The 17,758-nt window shown below is 42.5% G+C and overlaps 1 protein-coding gene across 1 annotated transcript in view; it reads right to left on the bottom strand.

Annotated features, from left to right (window-relative positions):
- LOC132906700 (proton-coupled amino acid transporter-like protein pathetic) overlaps positions 1-15,620 on the bottom strand; it is a 35,813-nt gene extending 20,193 nt beyond the window's left edge. The window contains exon 1 of the mRNA XM_060959112.1: positions 13,961-15,620. Within this exon, the coding sequence (XP_060815095.1) occupies positions 13,961-14,014 (54 nt within the window). The 5' untranslated portion in view covers positions 14,015-15,620. The remainder of the gene's footprint in view (positions 1-13,960) is intronic.
- Positions 15,621-17,758: the final 2,138 nt, after the last annotated feature.

Below are 17,758 nucleotides of genomic sequence, written 5' to 3'. Positions count from 1 at the left end.
GACAAGCGAAGAGGTATCGAGCGTATTTATCCAGCGACCAATGACCGATCTTTCGGCGGCGATTAGAAGCGTAGCGCGACTTATGGAGAAAAGAAACGCTCCACTCTCGCATCGATCGGTCGATACGTCGTATACGAATGCGAGGAACGACGAACGAGGTCAAACGTCGATGAGCGATTCGTTCCTCCTCGAACACGATCGATTCTCGGACGATCAAACAAAAGTGGAATAACAAACCTGTCGCTATCCGACCGTTCGTTTCACCGAACGAGATTGCGCGCGCGCGCGTGATCCAAGGTGTCGTCGGTTGCTGATTCGGTGTTAATCTCGAGATCTACGATTCGGGGCGGATCTCGTTCGCTGAATCAGCGTGATTCAATGACGAGTCGTTCGCTGGCACATGCGCACGCGTGCTTCTTTTAATACGAGAATCAACCGCGGCCAGCGCAATAACAAATTAACAAATCTGAGAGTAACGTCACATCCTCATCTCGGGCCCGACGCGCGATCATGGATCACGCGTGGGATGGCTGCGCACTGTGCACGCTCTTGCTCCTTCTGCCCCTGAATTACCGGTTACACCACACGGATACGCTGCTATGCCGCTGTGGTGCTCCTGCTCCGTAACAGCATTGACCTTCTTGATTCGATCGCGTGCTTTTGGCCAGACGCGAACACAACATCGTGACCTTACACCCTCGTTCGTAAGAGTTAGGACACGCGCGTTTCGTCTTTATACGGCCACTTACAAACGTATTCGCACGTTCCTACAAATTCTTTAACGGTCGAATTTCTGTGCCAAGCGTACGAATACTTTCGTCAACCGCCGTACGACAGAGTTATTGGCCAAAAATTATCAAAGGAACGATCGACCGATCGGAATTTTCCGTTAGTCAGCTGTTCGCCATTCACGTAGAACGACTACGAGTACGCGTAGCACGAATTCAAGAAACGTAGGTTACGTGAAAACTGTTGCATAAATCAATCGTGCGTCTAGTTGTCCTAGTCGATCGTAAATATTCGGTATTAGCGAATAACGACGCGTGGAAAGCTGACGTTACAAGATTATTCTTCTTCCTTCCTTGAATAGAACGTAACGAGTTTGAACGGATAACGACGACCATCGCGAAAATCGAATCTGTCCATTTCTACTGTTTCAACCTCCGTTTCTCTTGACTTTGGTTTAACCAGCTGAATTGAAAGTAAAAAGTTAACGAGCGTATTAATAAACGGATCGATTATGACCTCGTACCGACGTTTTAATTTAGGTCAATCGTGGCGACTGTTGTTAACGGCTACAGAATCGTAAAATGAAAAATAAACCGATGAACTTTTGCCAATGGAAATCTATTAGCGATTAGTCCTTAAATCTTGAAAGTCTCTATTTAAAAGCAAATCTATTAGCGATATATTTCTCACAGATAAACGTTTCGACCAAAGATTCCAGAGTTACGCAACGCGTCCTTGCGATGCGTTTGCAAAAGAAATGGCATATTTGTACAGTATGACGTACATCAAATTTTTAGTACAAAAATACGTGTGACATTCTTATTAAAATAAGGGATTTCGCAATATCGCGAACACTTGTCACAAGATCGATCTTACAAATTGCGGAGAACGCGATTATAACATCGCTGTGACACGTGCAAGTTTACGTACGGAACGATGACATTCACTTTTATCTTCCGCGGTACGAGGTGCTTATCTAATCTCGACTAAACCGTACGAGTGTACGTTCAACACCTATAAATCATCCGTCGTTTCTCGTAAAATCGCAAAGCCATTTTTAAGGGAATAACGAAAAAAGTTTCATTCGCAAAAGCAAGAATTCTCATTGAAACTTTCGGAAAGCAAAAATACGTGAAATCTTTAACATCTTACCGATATGTAATACTTGGAAATAAATCTTTGTTACGTACACTTGTTTAATCTACTGTTTGCGCAATTCTTACGAAATGATATCTCGCGAATCCAGGGAAATATCTCGAAGCTACTGGAAATGCAGGAAAAACTACTTGATTCCGAATCGTTTCGATATTATTCGCTCGCTATTGGTTTAGCTATTTATCGAAAATGATATTCTTTCAAATACCTGCTACTCGGACGATTTTCGCAGAACGCGGCCTTAACGACGAAAAAATTCGATTCGTCCATGAACGTCGTCGTACTTATAAATCCCAGTTACAAGAAACGTAATTTTCAAAAATTGCTTCAAGCATTCCTACAAAACTCGCGACGATGAATATCGTTCCGAGAGCGAATATCTTCGCTCTATCTAGAGCTTAATTACAAAACCGTGATCGATTACGCGATTCTTTACGCAACGTGATGCTCGGCATTTATATAGCACTTGATAGTCACGCATCCGATAAATTCATACAATCCACTTTGCAATCGATCTGTCTGGCCTGCAACTCCTTTCCTTCGAGTGTGGCACGCGTAAACGTATCGTTAAGTTTATCCACGTAAAATGTGTTCGCTTTATCGGATAAAGGTACGTCTATATGAGTTTCTATCGCGACAAGGATATCGACTGCATTTCCCTCGGTGAATTTATCGATCAATCGCACGTAGAATGGCGCAATCGCTATCGTTATCTGATACGCGGCAGGAACTTTTTATCGGCGCGAAAAAATACTCTAAATAAATGGTCGAACGGTGTCTGGACTGGTACTTGATACGCGAATCACGACTTTTTTTATCGATTTTTCGCGACGATCGACTACGCGTAAAATACGCCGTCGATATAAAATAATATTGATCGACGCGGTCGATTACGCGCGGCGAAACAGCAACTGGTTGCGTTCAACGAGAATTTAATTAGTCAACGTATTGCCAAATATTTATCGCGTTCTAGAAACGTATTCTTTCTCTATCTTTTAAGATTTTAACGCGATGTTAAGTTTCAAGATCGCCGGAATCTAAATCTATGTTTCTTTGCGCAGCCAGGGCAATTTCTCTTTTCTACTTTTCTAACGTTTTATCAGACTGCATAGCGAATAAGAGAGATTGGAAAATATATGCCTGTTCTAATTCCTTAAACGTAAGAGATGCGATCAATTTCTATAAGAAACGTTCGAAAAAGCGGAGATTGAACAGAGACGACCAGGACGTTCCAACGATCGAAAGATCTTCTTCGAACCAACGAAAACCTTTGACGACGAAAAAGCAGGATTTCGTTTTCAGAAAAGAACGCTCTATCGTTCGACGAACACGCAAAGCTCGACGATAGAGTGTGTAGAGCGAGCGGGATTTGGTTGGCAACGCGATCGACGATATTTATGGAGTCACCCTATACATAAATCGGGCGTGCATGCAAGGATAGCCAAATGCAGTCTCGAGACACGTTCACGTGATTTCTAGTTCTAGAAGAGCAGTGAACTCGACGATCGAACGCCAGATCGTGCGGCCGAGCGGCGACGGACAGCGAATACAGAGGCGACGCACGCGTGACGCGACGGTCTGACGCGCGCGCCGCTTCAACTTCGCTATTCTCGACTGCCTTCGCCGCTGAATCGCGTGCACCGCGAGCGTCGAGACGCGAACGCGTCCGTAAACTGGTTAGCATTGACCTTTTTAATTTGATTACAACGCCAGATAAATCCGACAGAAGCGAACCGTTTCTATCGCGATTGCATCATGTCCTGCGGACTCGGGACTAGGGATACAGCCGCGTATCGTCAACAACGCTTCCAATTCCAATGATCGATTCATCGAGCTGCAGATCACCCATTCCACGCTTTATCTCATTTTTATCGAGCTACATTCGTTTTTATACGTTTATATATAGTACATTTATATATATATTCTTTGATAATCGAGCCTCTCGCGAATCACGCTCGACTAATTCCACTTTTTCCAAGTTTCTCGATTCCGTCACCTATTCGATTATGATCGCGAAGAAGCGTAGATTCGCAGGCAGATCGTAACGTTCTTTGCGTTTCGCTTTATGCGGTTGGTCGATCGAACGGCTCGATCGACGATTACCGTTTTCCGATACTTTAATTCCAAGTAGTTGCGATCAAATCGAAATAATCCTCCTGGTCCTGATCTCCGTTCCATAGATTCCCAAGTACTCTGATAAAAAGTTCACGATCCATAACGCTCAACGAATCGTGTAACTGGTTTCGAAGCATAATTATACAAGTATTTCCATATAGCGTCTAAAGTGCTGGTAATAAGAATCAACGGACGGTTACATAATCACGACGTATGAACAACATAATTACGAATTGCATAGGTCGTTGATGATTCACGACGAATTACGTACCGTGGTGTTCATCAATGACCCACTACGAGGTTCGTATTATGCATCGCACGAAATCATTGACCACCTACGGTGGCCTCTTTGTTTCGTGTCGCGTGGGCATACGCTGTTCACAGCACCCATCCTAGGTATATATTTCATTTTTTACCCGGTACATCGTACGTAATTTGTGATTGCGACACAATGACAAAGCAATGGTCGCGAATGATTCACAGCAGATCGGACACCCACCGTACAAGTTTTATATCCTGGCCAGACGCAAAACGCGAATGTCTATAATTCTTTCTCGATAGAGATGTTTCCTGTTGCTAGGGAGTACCTTTTTTAGTTTACTTTACCTTTTTTCAAATTCCAGCTAAACGAAGAAATTCTATTGTTGCAATTCAAAGGAACGATCGCGTAAGGAACGTTTTAACTGGCATAGAGTAAAAGATAGTAGTACGTTCGTAGACGCCTTTACGATTTTCAGCCCCCTAATTACCTTGTATCGATTCTACTTTGACAATACGCGTAGTATAATAGGTTTTCGGTCTACCGAAATACACAACATGTATCTAGCGAGTGTAAGGCCGCTCGTCTCGCTATGTTCACCGTGCGATTGTATACGTATGTGCGACACGTGTTCCTCGTATCGTGCCTCGCATGGAAGTCTACAAACTCCAAACTCTAGACGTATACTCGCGTGACTTCTGCTACTTGAGACCAGTGAACTCGCCCTGGTCGACGATCGAACTCGGTAACTCGCCCCTCCTTCCCTCGCGATGCCTATGCGGCGATATTCCACCCTTTGCAAACACGACCACGCGTAGGTGTACCGGTACTGTTATGTTAATATACCTTCCTCCATGCTTTGCAGAACAGCAGAGACGCGATTGTTTCCACCAGTGTCGCCCAACTTTTCTTCCAGACGAAACCACCCCCGATGACTCGGTCTTCCTAACCCAGGGAATTGCTATATCGATCGTAGAATATCGCCGAATCTGTGTATAAATTTAAACTTTTACCAATAAAGAAATGGAATCTCAATAGATATTTTACATCGAATGTTTTGCATAGTCTTGCGATTGTATACGTCCAGTTACCGTATTTTACGTATCTTTGTTACGCGTTTCGAAGAAAGACAAAAAAGGAAGAAATTCTCAATATGAAAGTGAAATTGACGAGGCCCGAATTTACGAAATCCAGTTAAAAATTAAAGACAAAAGCGTAAAAATGTTCGTTTGAGAACCTCTCCGTTCGAGGGGACGGTGAAGTTTTCACCGACATCGCACGTCATTCTTTACGCGTGAACCAACACGCGTAGATATATACGAAGATGTAACGCTATCCAAATTTAGCATTCGGGTGTGCGTTTAATTTTTGATTTACCATCGTATATGTTAATTTAGACGCTGTTTCCCGGTATGCTAAAAAATTCCTTATACTATACGTAATTCTGTTTTTATTTTCGGTAATATAGCGTACTAGTTGCGCAATTTTAACTCGTTAATTTTAACTAACAAACAAGTCTCGGTACGTTTTTCGAATCGATGGATCATTCCTGCTATTATATGCGTACGAACGGATCTACTTCCTGTGCACGACGTTCTCCGCGATACTAGACCGCGTAACGCGCGATAAAAGGGTATTGTAAACATCGTGGATAAATCGATCGGCCTTTAAATCCTTTTTCGATAATCTTATATTTTGAAATCATTTGCTATGGATTTTCGAACGACCAACGACTGTCTCCGCAATTTCTATCTCTCTAAGAGAGCGAGAAAATTTTCTGCTAACGAATGAAACACGCACTTGCGCGTCTACTGATTTCTCCGTACTTCGATGAAATTGTACACGTGACTGGCGGCTAAACACGCACACAGCTGGATGAATCATCTGGCGCCGTGGAAAATTTATATTAGAAGCACCGGTTGTTATCTAACCTTAACCTGTACACACGACACGAGTAAATACATTATACGTAGATGCGTTATAGCGAGAGTTTGTCTCGATTTGCGTCGTGTGAGTTATTCATGGCCCACGAATGACTAATACGAGAAAGATGCAACATTTTTTTCTCAACGATATTCGTCTTTCGATAAATCGATAAGTACGTAGGATAAAGTCGCTTCGCGTAAGAAATTATTCCTATTGCAAATTTTACAAAAATTCGTGCCACGCGCAAAATTCTAAATTCGTTTGTTCGTTCGGATACAAGCTGATTTACCGGAACTACTTTATGGTAAAGTATACCGGAAGCGAACGTTCTTTACGAGTCTTTTGTCGTTTGATATCAAGACGAACGAGGGAAACTGGTTCACCAAAGACTCGTTGTAATTACAAAGCAATTTCTCTCTTAATACACGATTATGTTTCCGTCAGGATATCCAAGAGAAATGCTGCGTAGGTCACCGGTGATTCATAATGTACAAGCGAACTTTCTTTTTAACGAACCTCCATCTTCCGTTTTATACCAACGTCGAACGAGAGAAAACAAACGTTATATCAGCTGTTAAAATACGATCCACTAGCTTGATTCTTAAGGCCTCGTCGTAAATATTCTCATGATACGAACCATATTGGAAAAAATGTTTAGATATCAAAATGTACGGAACGAATTGCGCGAAGAAGAAACTATTTTGTCTTTTCTAAGAAAAACGAACGGAATTCTTCGAAATCGTCTTAGAGAAGAAAAGGAGGTAATTCGTGCGACTCGTAAACGACCATGGAGAAGAATTGAAGAATAGCAGAGAAAGAAAAAAAAAACGCTGACGATGACGGATGTTCGTTTTATTGTTCGAATCGTCGAAAAACAGCAAAGCATCGTGCTGCGACGAATAATCACAATGGTTACTGCCGTTCTGAACAGAAAACAACGAATGTGTGGTAAAATTAAAACATTGTTTCGTTCGGTCGTTTCATCGGACAACGTATAAATCTCGATTCGGTCGGAAATTCAAGAAATCGGATAATTAAACGAATCCGAATTTCGAATTACTTTTACAAAAATTTTATCGAAGTCACGGACGCGGTAAATAGTCATTGAACCAGATACTTTGAGTACGTCAAGCATATGTGTACTTGACCGACTTTTGAAAATAAGAGGAATTCCTCGAGTCTGATTTAACGTTTGTTGGCTACACTCGCGATTCTCGAACCATTAATACGGAAATTACGATAAATTGAAAATTCAGAAAAATACACACGATCATCGAGCGAAAGAAAACCAGGACACTTAACGTCGCAAGAGAGTAGTTTCGCAACTATATTTATCGGTTCCTTGTTTATAAACCGATAGAATCGTACTACTATCGTAACATATTCGTACTAGTAGAACGAAATACGATAATGTAATTTATTAGATGATCGTTCAATGAAATTTCTGGGATAAACAAAGACACTGACGTAACGTTTATTCTCAATTTTCTGATAAAGTGTTGGATGTGCTACCGACATGTAAAAATAATCGATTTTGATCAGGAATAGTGAAAATGAGGGTATCTCGAATCCACGTGACACAGAGTTCAAGATTCGCTATAGAAGCTAACTGTTTTAAAATCTTGAGACATTGAAGGATCGGAATCTTGCAGCGTAACAAATTGCTCCATTACGTTTCATAGCAGGAACCTGCCAGCGTGGATAGCTCCGTTAATTAACACGTTCAAGCATAGTTATTCATAGCGTTATTCCGCAAATCTTTCACTCGACACGCGCACGTGAGCATAGGCCGATCGCCGTTGAATTATGCTCGCAGGAAGGTCTTGGAGGCAAGGACGTTCCGGTTGAAGCGAACGGAAAAGTGACGTTTCAGTCCATTCGCATGATAATTAAATTCTCGGAAGGGAGACGCGGAAAACGTTCGTCTATCAACGGTCGAAACTCGTTGAAAAAAGTCATCGATCGGTTTCGAAGCGGGGGAAAAAAAAAAGCGAAAAGATCGGGAACGGAAGGGAAGGGGATATGGAAGTTAAGAAGGCGGAATAACGAACGAAGGGGCACCAAGAAATAGAGAGGGCCGCGACAAGAGAGGGAGGGAGGAAGGAAGGAAGGAGGGGAAAAAGGCAAGAAAGAACGCGAAAGCGAGCGTAGAGGGGAGGAAAGGTGTTCGACGACGAGGAAATTTCCATGACGTAGCCGTACACTGCACATACTGCTGTGGCTGGTCGCCATGACTTCCAATTCCAAGCACGCGTCATTGTCGGTCGGCAATTGACCGAAACTTGTTCGGTTTCGAGCATCGAAATCTGCCACACGGCAAACTAGTTTCGGTTACGAAACAAAAGGGTCGAAGTCCCGACGACCGCGACCGTTCATAGATCCGCGCCTCTCCCCCTCTCTCCTCACCCGCCTTTCTTTCCTTCTCTACACGTTCTTTCCTTTTCCTTTCCTTTTTTCGAGATAGGACGCGGTTCAAGGGGAAGAAGAAGGTAAGAAGGGTCGGAGCGAGTTCGCGTGAATAACGAGGCACCCGAGTAGTGGAGAGAACATATAGCAAGGGTCTGATGAAAGGCTGTTTTGCACGAGTGCCGGTTTCTTCGAAATCCTGTTGCCAGAGAAATCTTTCTTCCTACCCGAGCCCCTTTGTTCCGTTCACGGGCTTGGCAATCCGCTGTTACATGGGAAATGTAACTGGCCGATTCTTCCCCGCCCCACTGACGGATCTTTCTCCGCCTAATAGCGAATTCTGTCTTTCTTCTTCTAATAGCATCTTCTCCTTTCCTAAATATCCGTTACGGTCGGATTCGACGAAATCAGGATTATCGATGCTTCTATCGATCGGTAGATCTCTATCGTACAAGTAATTACACGCAAGCAATCCCGTAGAAGAGAATCTTTTTGACTCGATTCTAATTTTTTACGGTGATTTAAACGTTTTATATCGTGTCGAGATATTATTCCGATTGGCAGGAGTGGGAATATTCGCATGCGCGCAACTTTCTATTTGTCAAAAATGTGCCAACTTGACACAGGATACTGGCCGTGTCGTTTATTAGCGATTACTTTCTAATTCAAGATTTTAAAGAATTCTCGCGTTCCACTTTTTACATTCGTATGTATGTAAACAGAAGAAGAACAAACACGAAGATGTTAACTTTTAACGGCTGAAACGATGCGATAAATGCAGAATTGCAGTACCTATCTTGCCACTGTGCATATTAGAATGTCAGATACAAGTGATTAAAAAGACTGATAAAGATAAACGTCTCTTTCAACAAAGAATGACAAACCACTTGTAAAAGATGTTTCAGAATACCGTTGCACAATCGTTGATTGATTGTACGATAATCGAAATACTCGACGGCAGGTTGTGGAAATTACGTGATAAATTCTTACGAAAAATATCTGTCATCGCTCCGCTAAAAGAGATAACTGACAAGAATTCCTCGAAACTATACGACAAAGCCCAAGTACGCATCTCTATAGCAAAGATACAAATTTGTCAGAGTGTAATGAAACTCGTAGTTCGATAATTAATCAGCGTTAACAAAAACTACATCGATTTCTTGCTCGTGTCTACGTGATACGGTGTAAAGCTAACCAACGAAAAGATCTGAAAAACACGATCGTTCGGACTGGACTCGATTCGTCGATCACAGACAGTTCGTGGACGGAAGAAGTCAACGTTCGGTAACCAAGTCGCGTGGAAAACTATGCCCATTCGTCGATTATAATGGATCGAGGTCAAAGCAGAAACTAGATATCACAGAAGTTAAGAGCGAGCTTTTATTCCCATGTAAAGCAGGCGATACCCGAAATACGAATAAAAATTGATAAATAAAGAACACGGTTATATTCGCATTTATGAAACTTTAAAAAGAGTCATGGTCGTTCGAGCAAAATCAAAAGGATTAACCTGTCGGCAGAACAGAATGGAATTCCGTCTATCTACACCCGAAGGACAAACGATATGACATAAACCAGACTTGCCGATTATCCTCGCTATCTATGGTTCCGAAACGCGTCGAACCTTCCAGTCTGGTCGAGCGATATACTTCCTATCGATAGACAAAGTACGGTAAAAATTATTTTGTGCTTCCAATATTCCATAACGTACATAATACTCTACAATATATCGATAAGCAACTGTCCGTCTCATTTATAGGATACCGAAAACAACGCGTAAGCAACGCGTGACCGACAAACGCTGGAAAACGGCTCGAAGAGAAACGTGTCTAGAAAAAAGTAATCAAGATTTCTTCCCAATAAATGGAGTTCCGATAAACGGAGTCGTATCACGAGTGTCGGTTGACGGATGTAATTCGAGTGTACCGTAACGGGGCTCTGGCCTGTTGGAGACGATAGTCGGGCAAGGTCGTTCGCCGGAAATATCTGTCGGGATCAACTTCTGCCTGCGTAAAACGACCCTTCGAAAAACTCGTTCGCCCAGCGAAAAAGTTAAACGAGATCCTCTTACGCGTCTTTGCACGGTAAATTTGGCTGGCAACAAGACTTACGAACGAGTTTCGTTTCGACTATTCTCGATCGAGAACGCGTTCAAACATAAAGACAAAGTTATCTTGCTGGAAAAAAGAGGTTGCTGTCTACGATCGATGTTGTCCTAATTTACCGAGGACAGGATTTTTTAAACGCGTCGATAGTTAATTTCGGCGTAAATTCTATTTAATACGATTACTTTGCCAACGGTCTTTCAAGCGCTATCGACGAAAATCAAAATTTTGTAAAGCTGATTCGTTTAACTGTCGCAAAACTAAATTGTTAAATGTCAACGAGAAGATCGTAAAGTGTACGTAAATTTCAATTTAGTTAAGACCGATCACCGAAAATTGATTTTTAAGATATGGCTACGTAAAAATGGGAGAAACGTTTGCGCTACTCATCAACATCCGATTTAACGACTAACTTTACAAACAATAAAACGCATCTAGTTCAAAGTAGGCAAAGAACAGAACGACGATATCAAATTCACGCGCTCTCTAAGAATTGCAATAAAGGTTTGCCGAATGAAAAAATATGAAATTGGATACCTGGGAATTTTTATTACGAAACGATCGAAAGAAAACGGTTATAACGTTCTGTTTAAATTTTCGAATTTCTCGCATTTCCCCGGGAGAATCGAAAGAGCGTAGAATTTCAGACCTCGTTAAATGCAACGATTCAGCATATTCATATTGGCGAAATAAAAAAATTGCGATTTACGGAGGAGAAACTAGCTCGCGATCGCGGTCCGGTCACAGCGCCTCGGCGTTAGATCTCGCGATCAAATTTGGTACAGGACGATGTGGCAAGAACACTGTACTCGTTGAATTCGTTAGATTAGAAAGTAAACAGTGGCAGAGAATCAGCCGTGATTCGTCGCTGCATTTTATCACTTGGCTCTTGATAACGCGTGTAACGCTCTTCTAACGACGTTTCGTATACGTACCTATACCACCAACCCACGCTCTCTTACTTATCCTTCGTCTCGTTTCATACAATTACTCTTAATTAAGTTTTATCGGTGACTCAAATACAAGTTGGCGAACCTTGGTGAGTCCCCGGTATCAAAATCGTCGAAAGATAACGATGGTGACGATAATTTATCAAGAGTCGATCGCAACAATTGCATATGTGCAAGTCATGGTTCGATCACAAGACAACAATTTACAATTGCAAATCGATGAACGTTACAAAGTACATTGTTTCTTTACGATCAGAATTCCTTTCGTTTAGTCCATATCTATAATCGTTCGATCGTTGATATCTCCGAAGAAAACGGCTACCTCTGTGTCACGAACCTTCGAATATCACGGTTATTAAATGCTCGTCGCTTATCGCGCTACTTAACAGGACACGCACGATATCACGACAAAAAAAAAAAAACCATACAACGATAATTTTATCGTAACAGATTCAAACTTCCGTATCAGTTAACCGTCTTTTAAAAATTCTGATTTAACTGTACATATACTTTGAAATATTTATTTGCCTTCGAGTGCTCGCTGGTTCGGACGAGCGGATTTAACTCAAGACTGGAAAACTAACTTTCGTTAAAAAGTACGTTTAATCGTATTTTCATCGCAAAAACATTTATTCTTTCTTCGGTGTATTATTAATAATATAATTCTGAAAAATTTGTAAATAAGTAAATCATAGAGGATAAATGCAGAGAATTCGTTGTACCGAATTGGAAAGAAAGAGAACCGATGTATATTCTCATTCGTTCTACGCAGTTTCTTTCGCTTCCAATGATCAGAAATGAATTTCTTTTAGGTCATCGCAGCTGTACGAGTTAATATCGCCGTACGATCTTAAATAATCATAACGAACGTATCTCGCTGCTCCAAACTTCGAACGTAATTGCCCCATTTTCGTTCTAACCTTTTCATTCTGTTTTAACAGACTTCGTCTCTGTTTTTACAGACGGCGAATTAATCTATCGTAACGCGATCGCGAAACTTGGTCAGCAACAGAAAAATGTCGTCGTAACGGATTCATCGTAATCCTGGAAGCGAAACGAAGAGGAATTTGATTTCCGCTACGAAACGGAAACATTCTCGCGTTCTAATAACCGCCCAACTCACGGGTTACGTGCAATGATTTCACGATTGAGTAACAATGGAAAGTATCCGCGAAACGCTTATGGAAAGAAAAAAATAAATAAGCGAAGGAAGAAGAGAGGGAAGAGAGTGGGAGGAAAGAGTACGAAGCGATTAGCGAAACAGCGCATCGACGACGTCAAAAACGCACTTTTTCTCGACCTCGTTTTATTAATTTCACGTGACGCTTAATTCAGGTTGAAACGATTGGTCGATGAGTCGATGCTTCGTAAGCAACGTGCGATGCTGGAATTCGCGGGAATCGACAGAGAGAAAAAGAGAAACACGTGGCGATCGCATGCTCCGATACACCAGACTTCCACGTATTCGAACGTGGAACCGCCTACGAAAGTCGTTTCACTTGCGTGCCGATTTTTTTCGGATCGATGAAAATTCGATCGGTCGCTCGTTGAAATCACGATTTTATAAACAACTATTTCGTCTATAACTATAATATAAATAAATAAAAGTTATATTTTTTTATCAAGATGTTTTGCAATTGCGCGTACTCGTACGCCAGAGTAGATTCTGAAATTGCTCGCTGGATCGATGAAACAACGGCGATAATATAAACGTTGAAACTGCCCTGAGAGACAGTGGTCTGTAGGTGAAGATAAAACCGTCAATTCCGTGCTTCCGTCGGAAAGACTAACATCGTTATCTCTAATACCAGGTTGCTCGGTTTCGAATTTACGTATCGTCACTACGGTACATAGACTGTAGAGGTTAGGAGCGCTCCGCAGATCGTTTGGTAATAGTTCGTACGTTGCAGGTTACGAACGGTATGCGAATTTTTGTATGTAAATCGGCGCTTCCATTTCGGTCGTGTTAATTTTGATTTCCCTCGCGATGTCTCACGTCTATTTATACGCGTGCCGCGGTCGAACACACTTCCGTCGGGATTTAATTAATTCTCACGCAATCAGATGACCGCTTCTATTCGACGATGTAACCGTTAATCCGCCGATAAACCTGTTTCGTCAGCGTTTCACTGCGAATTTTTAATGGCACATCGTTACGCAACGCGCAACAGCTATGCGAGAGAATCGCGTTATTTTCTAGTTACACTGGCGAATAATTAGAAAGCTAGCGAGCGATCGATCAGAGGATCGAACGTAAATGGAACCGCTCAGAGGAAAGAAAGGGAAAATAATTGGCTGATGATAGAAAAACTCACCTGTGAGCTGCCCCCGTGAACCGGCGCTCCTTGGCTCAGCATCTTGTGCGACATCCTGGTTAAAAATCACGATCGATCTCGTGTATTAAAAATGAGCCTCTGTACGTTTACTCTCGGGCTCTAACGAGCTAGTTTGTCTGCGATCGATCGATCGATCGAAGACCAAGCCAGACGGTTAAAGCGGCTGGTCCGGCTGCTGTCCGATCCGAATCGTCGAATTCACTTCTGGAAGGTGCGAACACCGCAACCGTGATCGTATGGTACCAACACGCGTGCAGACAAAGTGGCACATACACAAACGGTGGGTGACGTATCGGTATATATCCTAGGAGAACCGCGTGTACTACACAGCCTTGTCGGGCGGGAACCAACGAACCGTTTTACTTTCGACTTATTGCGAATCGACCTCACGAACGGACGTGCTTGCACTGATCCTCCTCCTTTCTTTACAGACTTTTTTCTACGCTTTCTCCTTGCCTGTGTCTCTCGGCCGCTCTCGGGGGATGTGTGACTAGGCTAAAGGAATCTGCGAGTGTGGGAGACGGAGAACCGAACAGGCGAAACTTTCAGCCAAAAGGCAAAAGGGCTAAATAGGAAAGTACGTATGTATACGTAGCGGAGACAGCGAAAATCGTGCGTGGAAATTGGGAGCTTTTGGAACGTCGACACCACTCGGAGTCAGCGAAGGCGCACACACGCTGTCACGACGTGGAGGACCGTGTCGTTTCCGGACAAGCGTGCATAAAGACAAAATATCGAAAAGGATCGGTGTCTCTGGAAATGGAACTGGAGAAGCGTCGCGAGCGTCGAAAAGACTCGGCTAGGAATGATTCGCGACGTGGGAGGCCGCGGGCGCGCAGTTCCGTCGCCTCTTTCTCCCACTCTTCTCCGCGGCAGTACCTCCTTCGTCCCTTTCCTCGTATCCGATACATGCGTACCCACGATCGTACGTGAACACGCACACATACGCACACGCACGAACACGCACGCACAACCACGAACCACTCAACGACCTAACGGCTAAGCTCCTCTCGGTAACTATGCTTTTCCCCCACCATCCTGCTCCACACAACCTCGAACCCCCACTGCACCCTCCTGATCACGGTCAACGTTCACTTCTCCGGGTTCTCGGACGATGTTCACCACCTCTACCGACAACGTTAACCACCACCACCACCACCACCACCGTCGGCAGGACCGGCGTCGTTGCCACCACTTCCATCGTCTTTCTCTTCTTCTTCCTCCGCTTCGTCGTTTTCTTCTTTTCTATTCCTCTTCTTCGATCTACCTTTCTCTTTCTCGTTTCTCCGTCACATAACATCAACTAACCGAACGATTCTACCTTCTCCCCTCTCCCTTCTCCTCTGTACGTCTCGCCCCCTCCTCGAGCTCGACGCGTGACGCTCGTTTTTACCTCTTTTTCTTTCACCCGTCTCCTTTTTCGCCTGCGAAACCATTCGCCACTCCCATCGCACATGCCAAATCCATTTACGTCGAACGCATTTTTGCATCATTATCCGCCTATCAGGCTTAATAATCGTCTTGCATCGGCCGATGTTCGGCCTGCTATAGAATCAAGGTTAACGATATCGGCAGATTGGCACATCCAGCGCCGTAACGCTTCCTAGGAATTTCGGAATTTCTAAATTCCTCGCGCGCCCCACGCTCTTTAACTTTTCCCTCCATTCGTTAACTCCCTATTATCCTGTGTCGGAGCCAATCGGTAATCGTCGTCGTCTTCGTTGTCGTCGTTGAGCGGGCAATTGGCCGTAACGTAAAATCTCCGGTTACCGAATCTGGAATCGGACCAAAGGACACGGCCGATGCGAATCGATCTGTTTGCCGTAACTCTTGGCAAAAGGGAGAAATATTGTTTCGCAGTATCGATAGCGCGATTTCATTTAAAATGAAATTTTGCCAACTAGCGCATAGTTGTATACGTTTGCTTCGTTTCTTCCAAGGACGTTCCAGTATCTTCCCTGTTAATCGACACGGAAACTTTTATTGAATAAGACTAACGTCTCCGCGCAAAAAGTGGGAAAACGAATGACTATGAGCTTTCGCAGAAAAGACGTAATTCTGGAATTTCGTTATTTCTTAATCCCTCGACGATAAAGAATTCCGCAGTCTTAAACGTCTATCTATAGACTCTAGTCTATATCTATAGATGTCTATAAATTTGAGAATAATAAATATCAATGACGTTTTCCATACAATCGATAATGCACGCACTTATATGTACATATTGCAACTGTGCATAAAAGTATTAGCGAAAAAAAAAAAAAAAAAGAAAAATCGACAACGTAAATTTACAGCAGCGTTTCTTAGGCACAAAGAGCGCTGGAAATAAAATTACCTTTTCGCTTACACGTGTTATACGTGCATACATCCTTTCGCGATTCAATAGCCATCTCGATAGTCCTTTCGAGATCTTCAAATCGGCTAAATCGTTTCTCGTGACGAATCGTCCGAGTAGCAAAAGAAACGAAATAGCAAATCATATATAATACGCGTTAAAAGCGCAGAATCACGGATCATCGATTCTGAAATTCCCTGGCAACTATAATTTATTTCATTCTCTTTTCACTCTCGACGACGAAAAGGGAGAATTGTTTTCTTGGCTTGCTGCGATCTGAATCATGAATTACGAAATATATACGTTCATTCATGGTTTTCTTCCTCCAGACAACGTTCTAAAACAAAGATAATATTTGAAGTCGTAAATATCTTTGGCTAAAAATAACAGTTTCGTTTGATTAGTTTACGACGTAGATCATCGATCATGGAATTTGATTATCCGTTCGCGGTGTTACCGGATTTCGCTATCCATAAGCAAGTTTATCGCATGCCACGCGAATATCCACTTATGTAGGTATTTCTGATGACAACACACAACAACAGAAACATTTTCTTAATGGCTTTCAAATAATCGCGCTCGTACATGCCGATATCGTCGTGATAATTGCTATCTCGTGACAATACGTCGTTTCGTACTTTGATTGGAGATGTCGTTGGAAATATTTAAATTCATCGGACATTTAGTCGTATTTTCGTATGATTTGGAATCGCGCCCATGGCTGCAATTCTAGAATTGATTTAAACGCAATTTAAAAGCTCCTTTTTCCAAACTTGTTTCAACCATCTTTATCAAAATTCATACGAGCAAGATAAAATATGACCAACGTTTCTGTCTTACGGTTGAAATACGGTTCTTTAACGAATACGTATTCTCACGGTGATAAGTGACTCACATAATTTCGCATATTTTCCGTTTCCCGTTTCATCGACACCGCTGAGATAACCGCTCGCGCATGTGTCAACGTTCAAGATTCGTCAATTTTATGACCTCATCGTTACTTATTTCGAGTCTGTTCCAATTCTCCGAGGATCAGGGTTAATAACATCGTTGACACCTTGCTATCGATGTGTGCGCAGAATGCAGATTAAAGCAACGCGTCTTAATAATTCCTTTCTTTTCTTTTTTTTTTTTTTTTTCAATTTGTACTTCCTTTTATTGTGTCTGTTACTTCAACGTTTGCGTATCTGTGTTGCGTGTCTTCTTGGAATGCACGCAATATCGTTTTACGCGTAATAAACAGCTTTTGTTAACAATATCGATAAACATATCATCACGAATGTCGACGTACCTTCATGTTCGAAATAAAATACGGATAAAAGCTGATGAAGAAAAATTGGAGCGTATTTGATTTCGATAAAGGATTAGTTATACGATGTAACAACGTTATTGTCATTTCTTTCGGAAGCAGCATTTGAATTAAAATAGCAAGGCAATTTGTA

This window comes from Bombus pascuorum, chromosome 5, assembly GCF_905332965.1.
Source record: "Bombus pascuorum chromosome 5, iyBomPasc1.1, whole genome shotgun sequence".
NCBI lineage: Eukaryota > Metazoa > Arthropoda > Insecta > Hymenoptera > Apidae > Bombus > Bombus pascuorum.
Note: the sequence above shows the minus strand (reverse complement) of the source record. Positions and strands in the feature narration are given on the sequence as shown.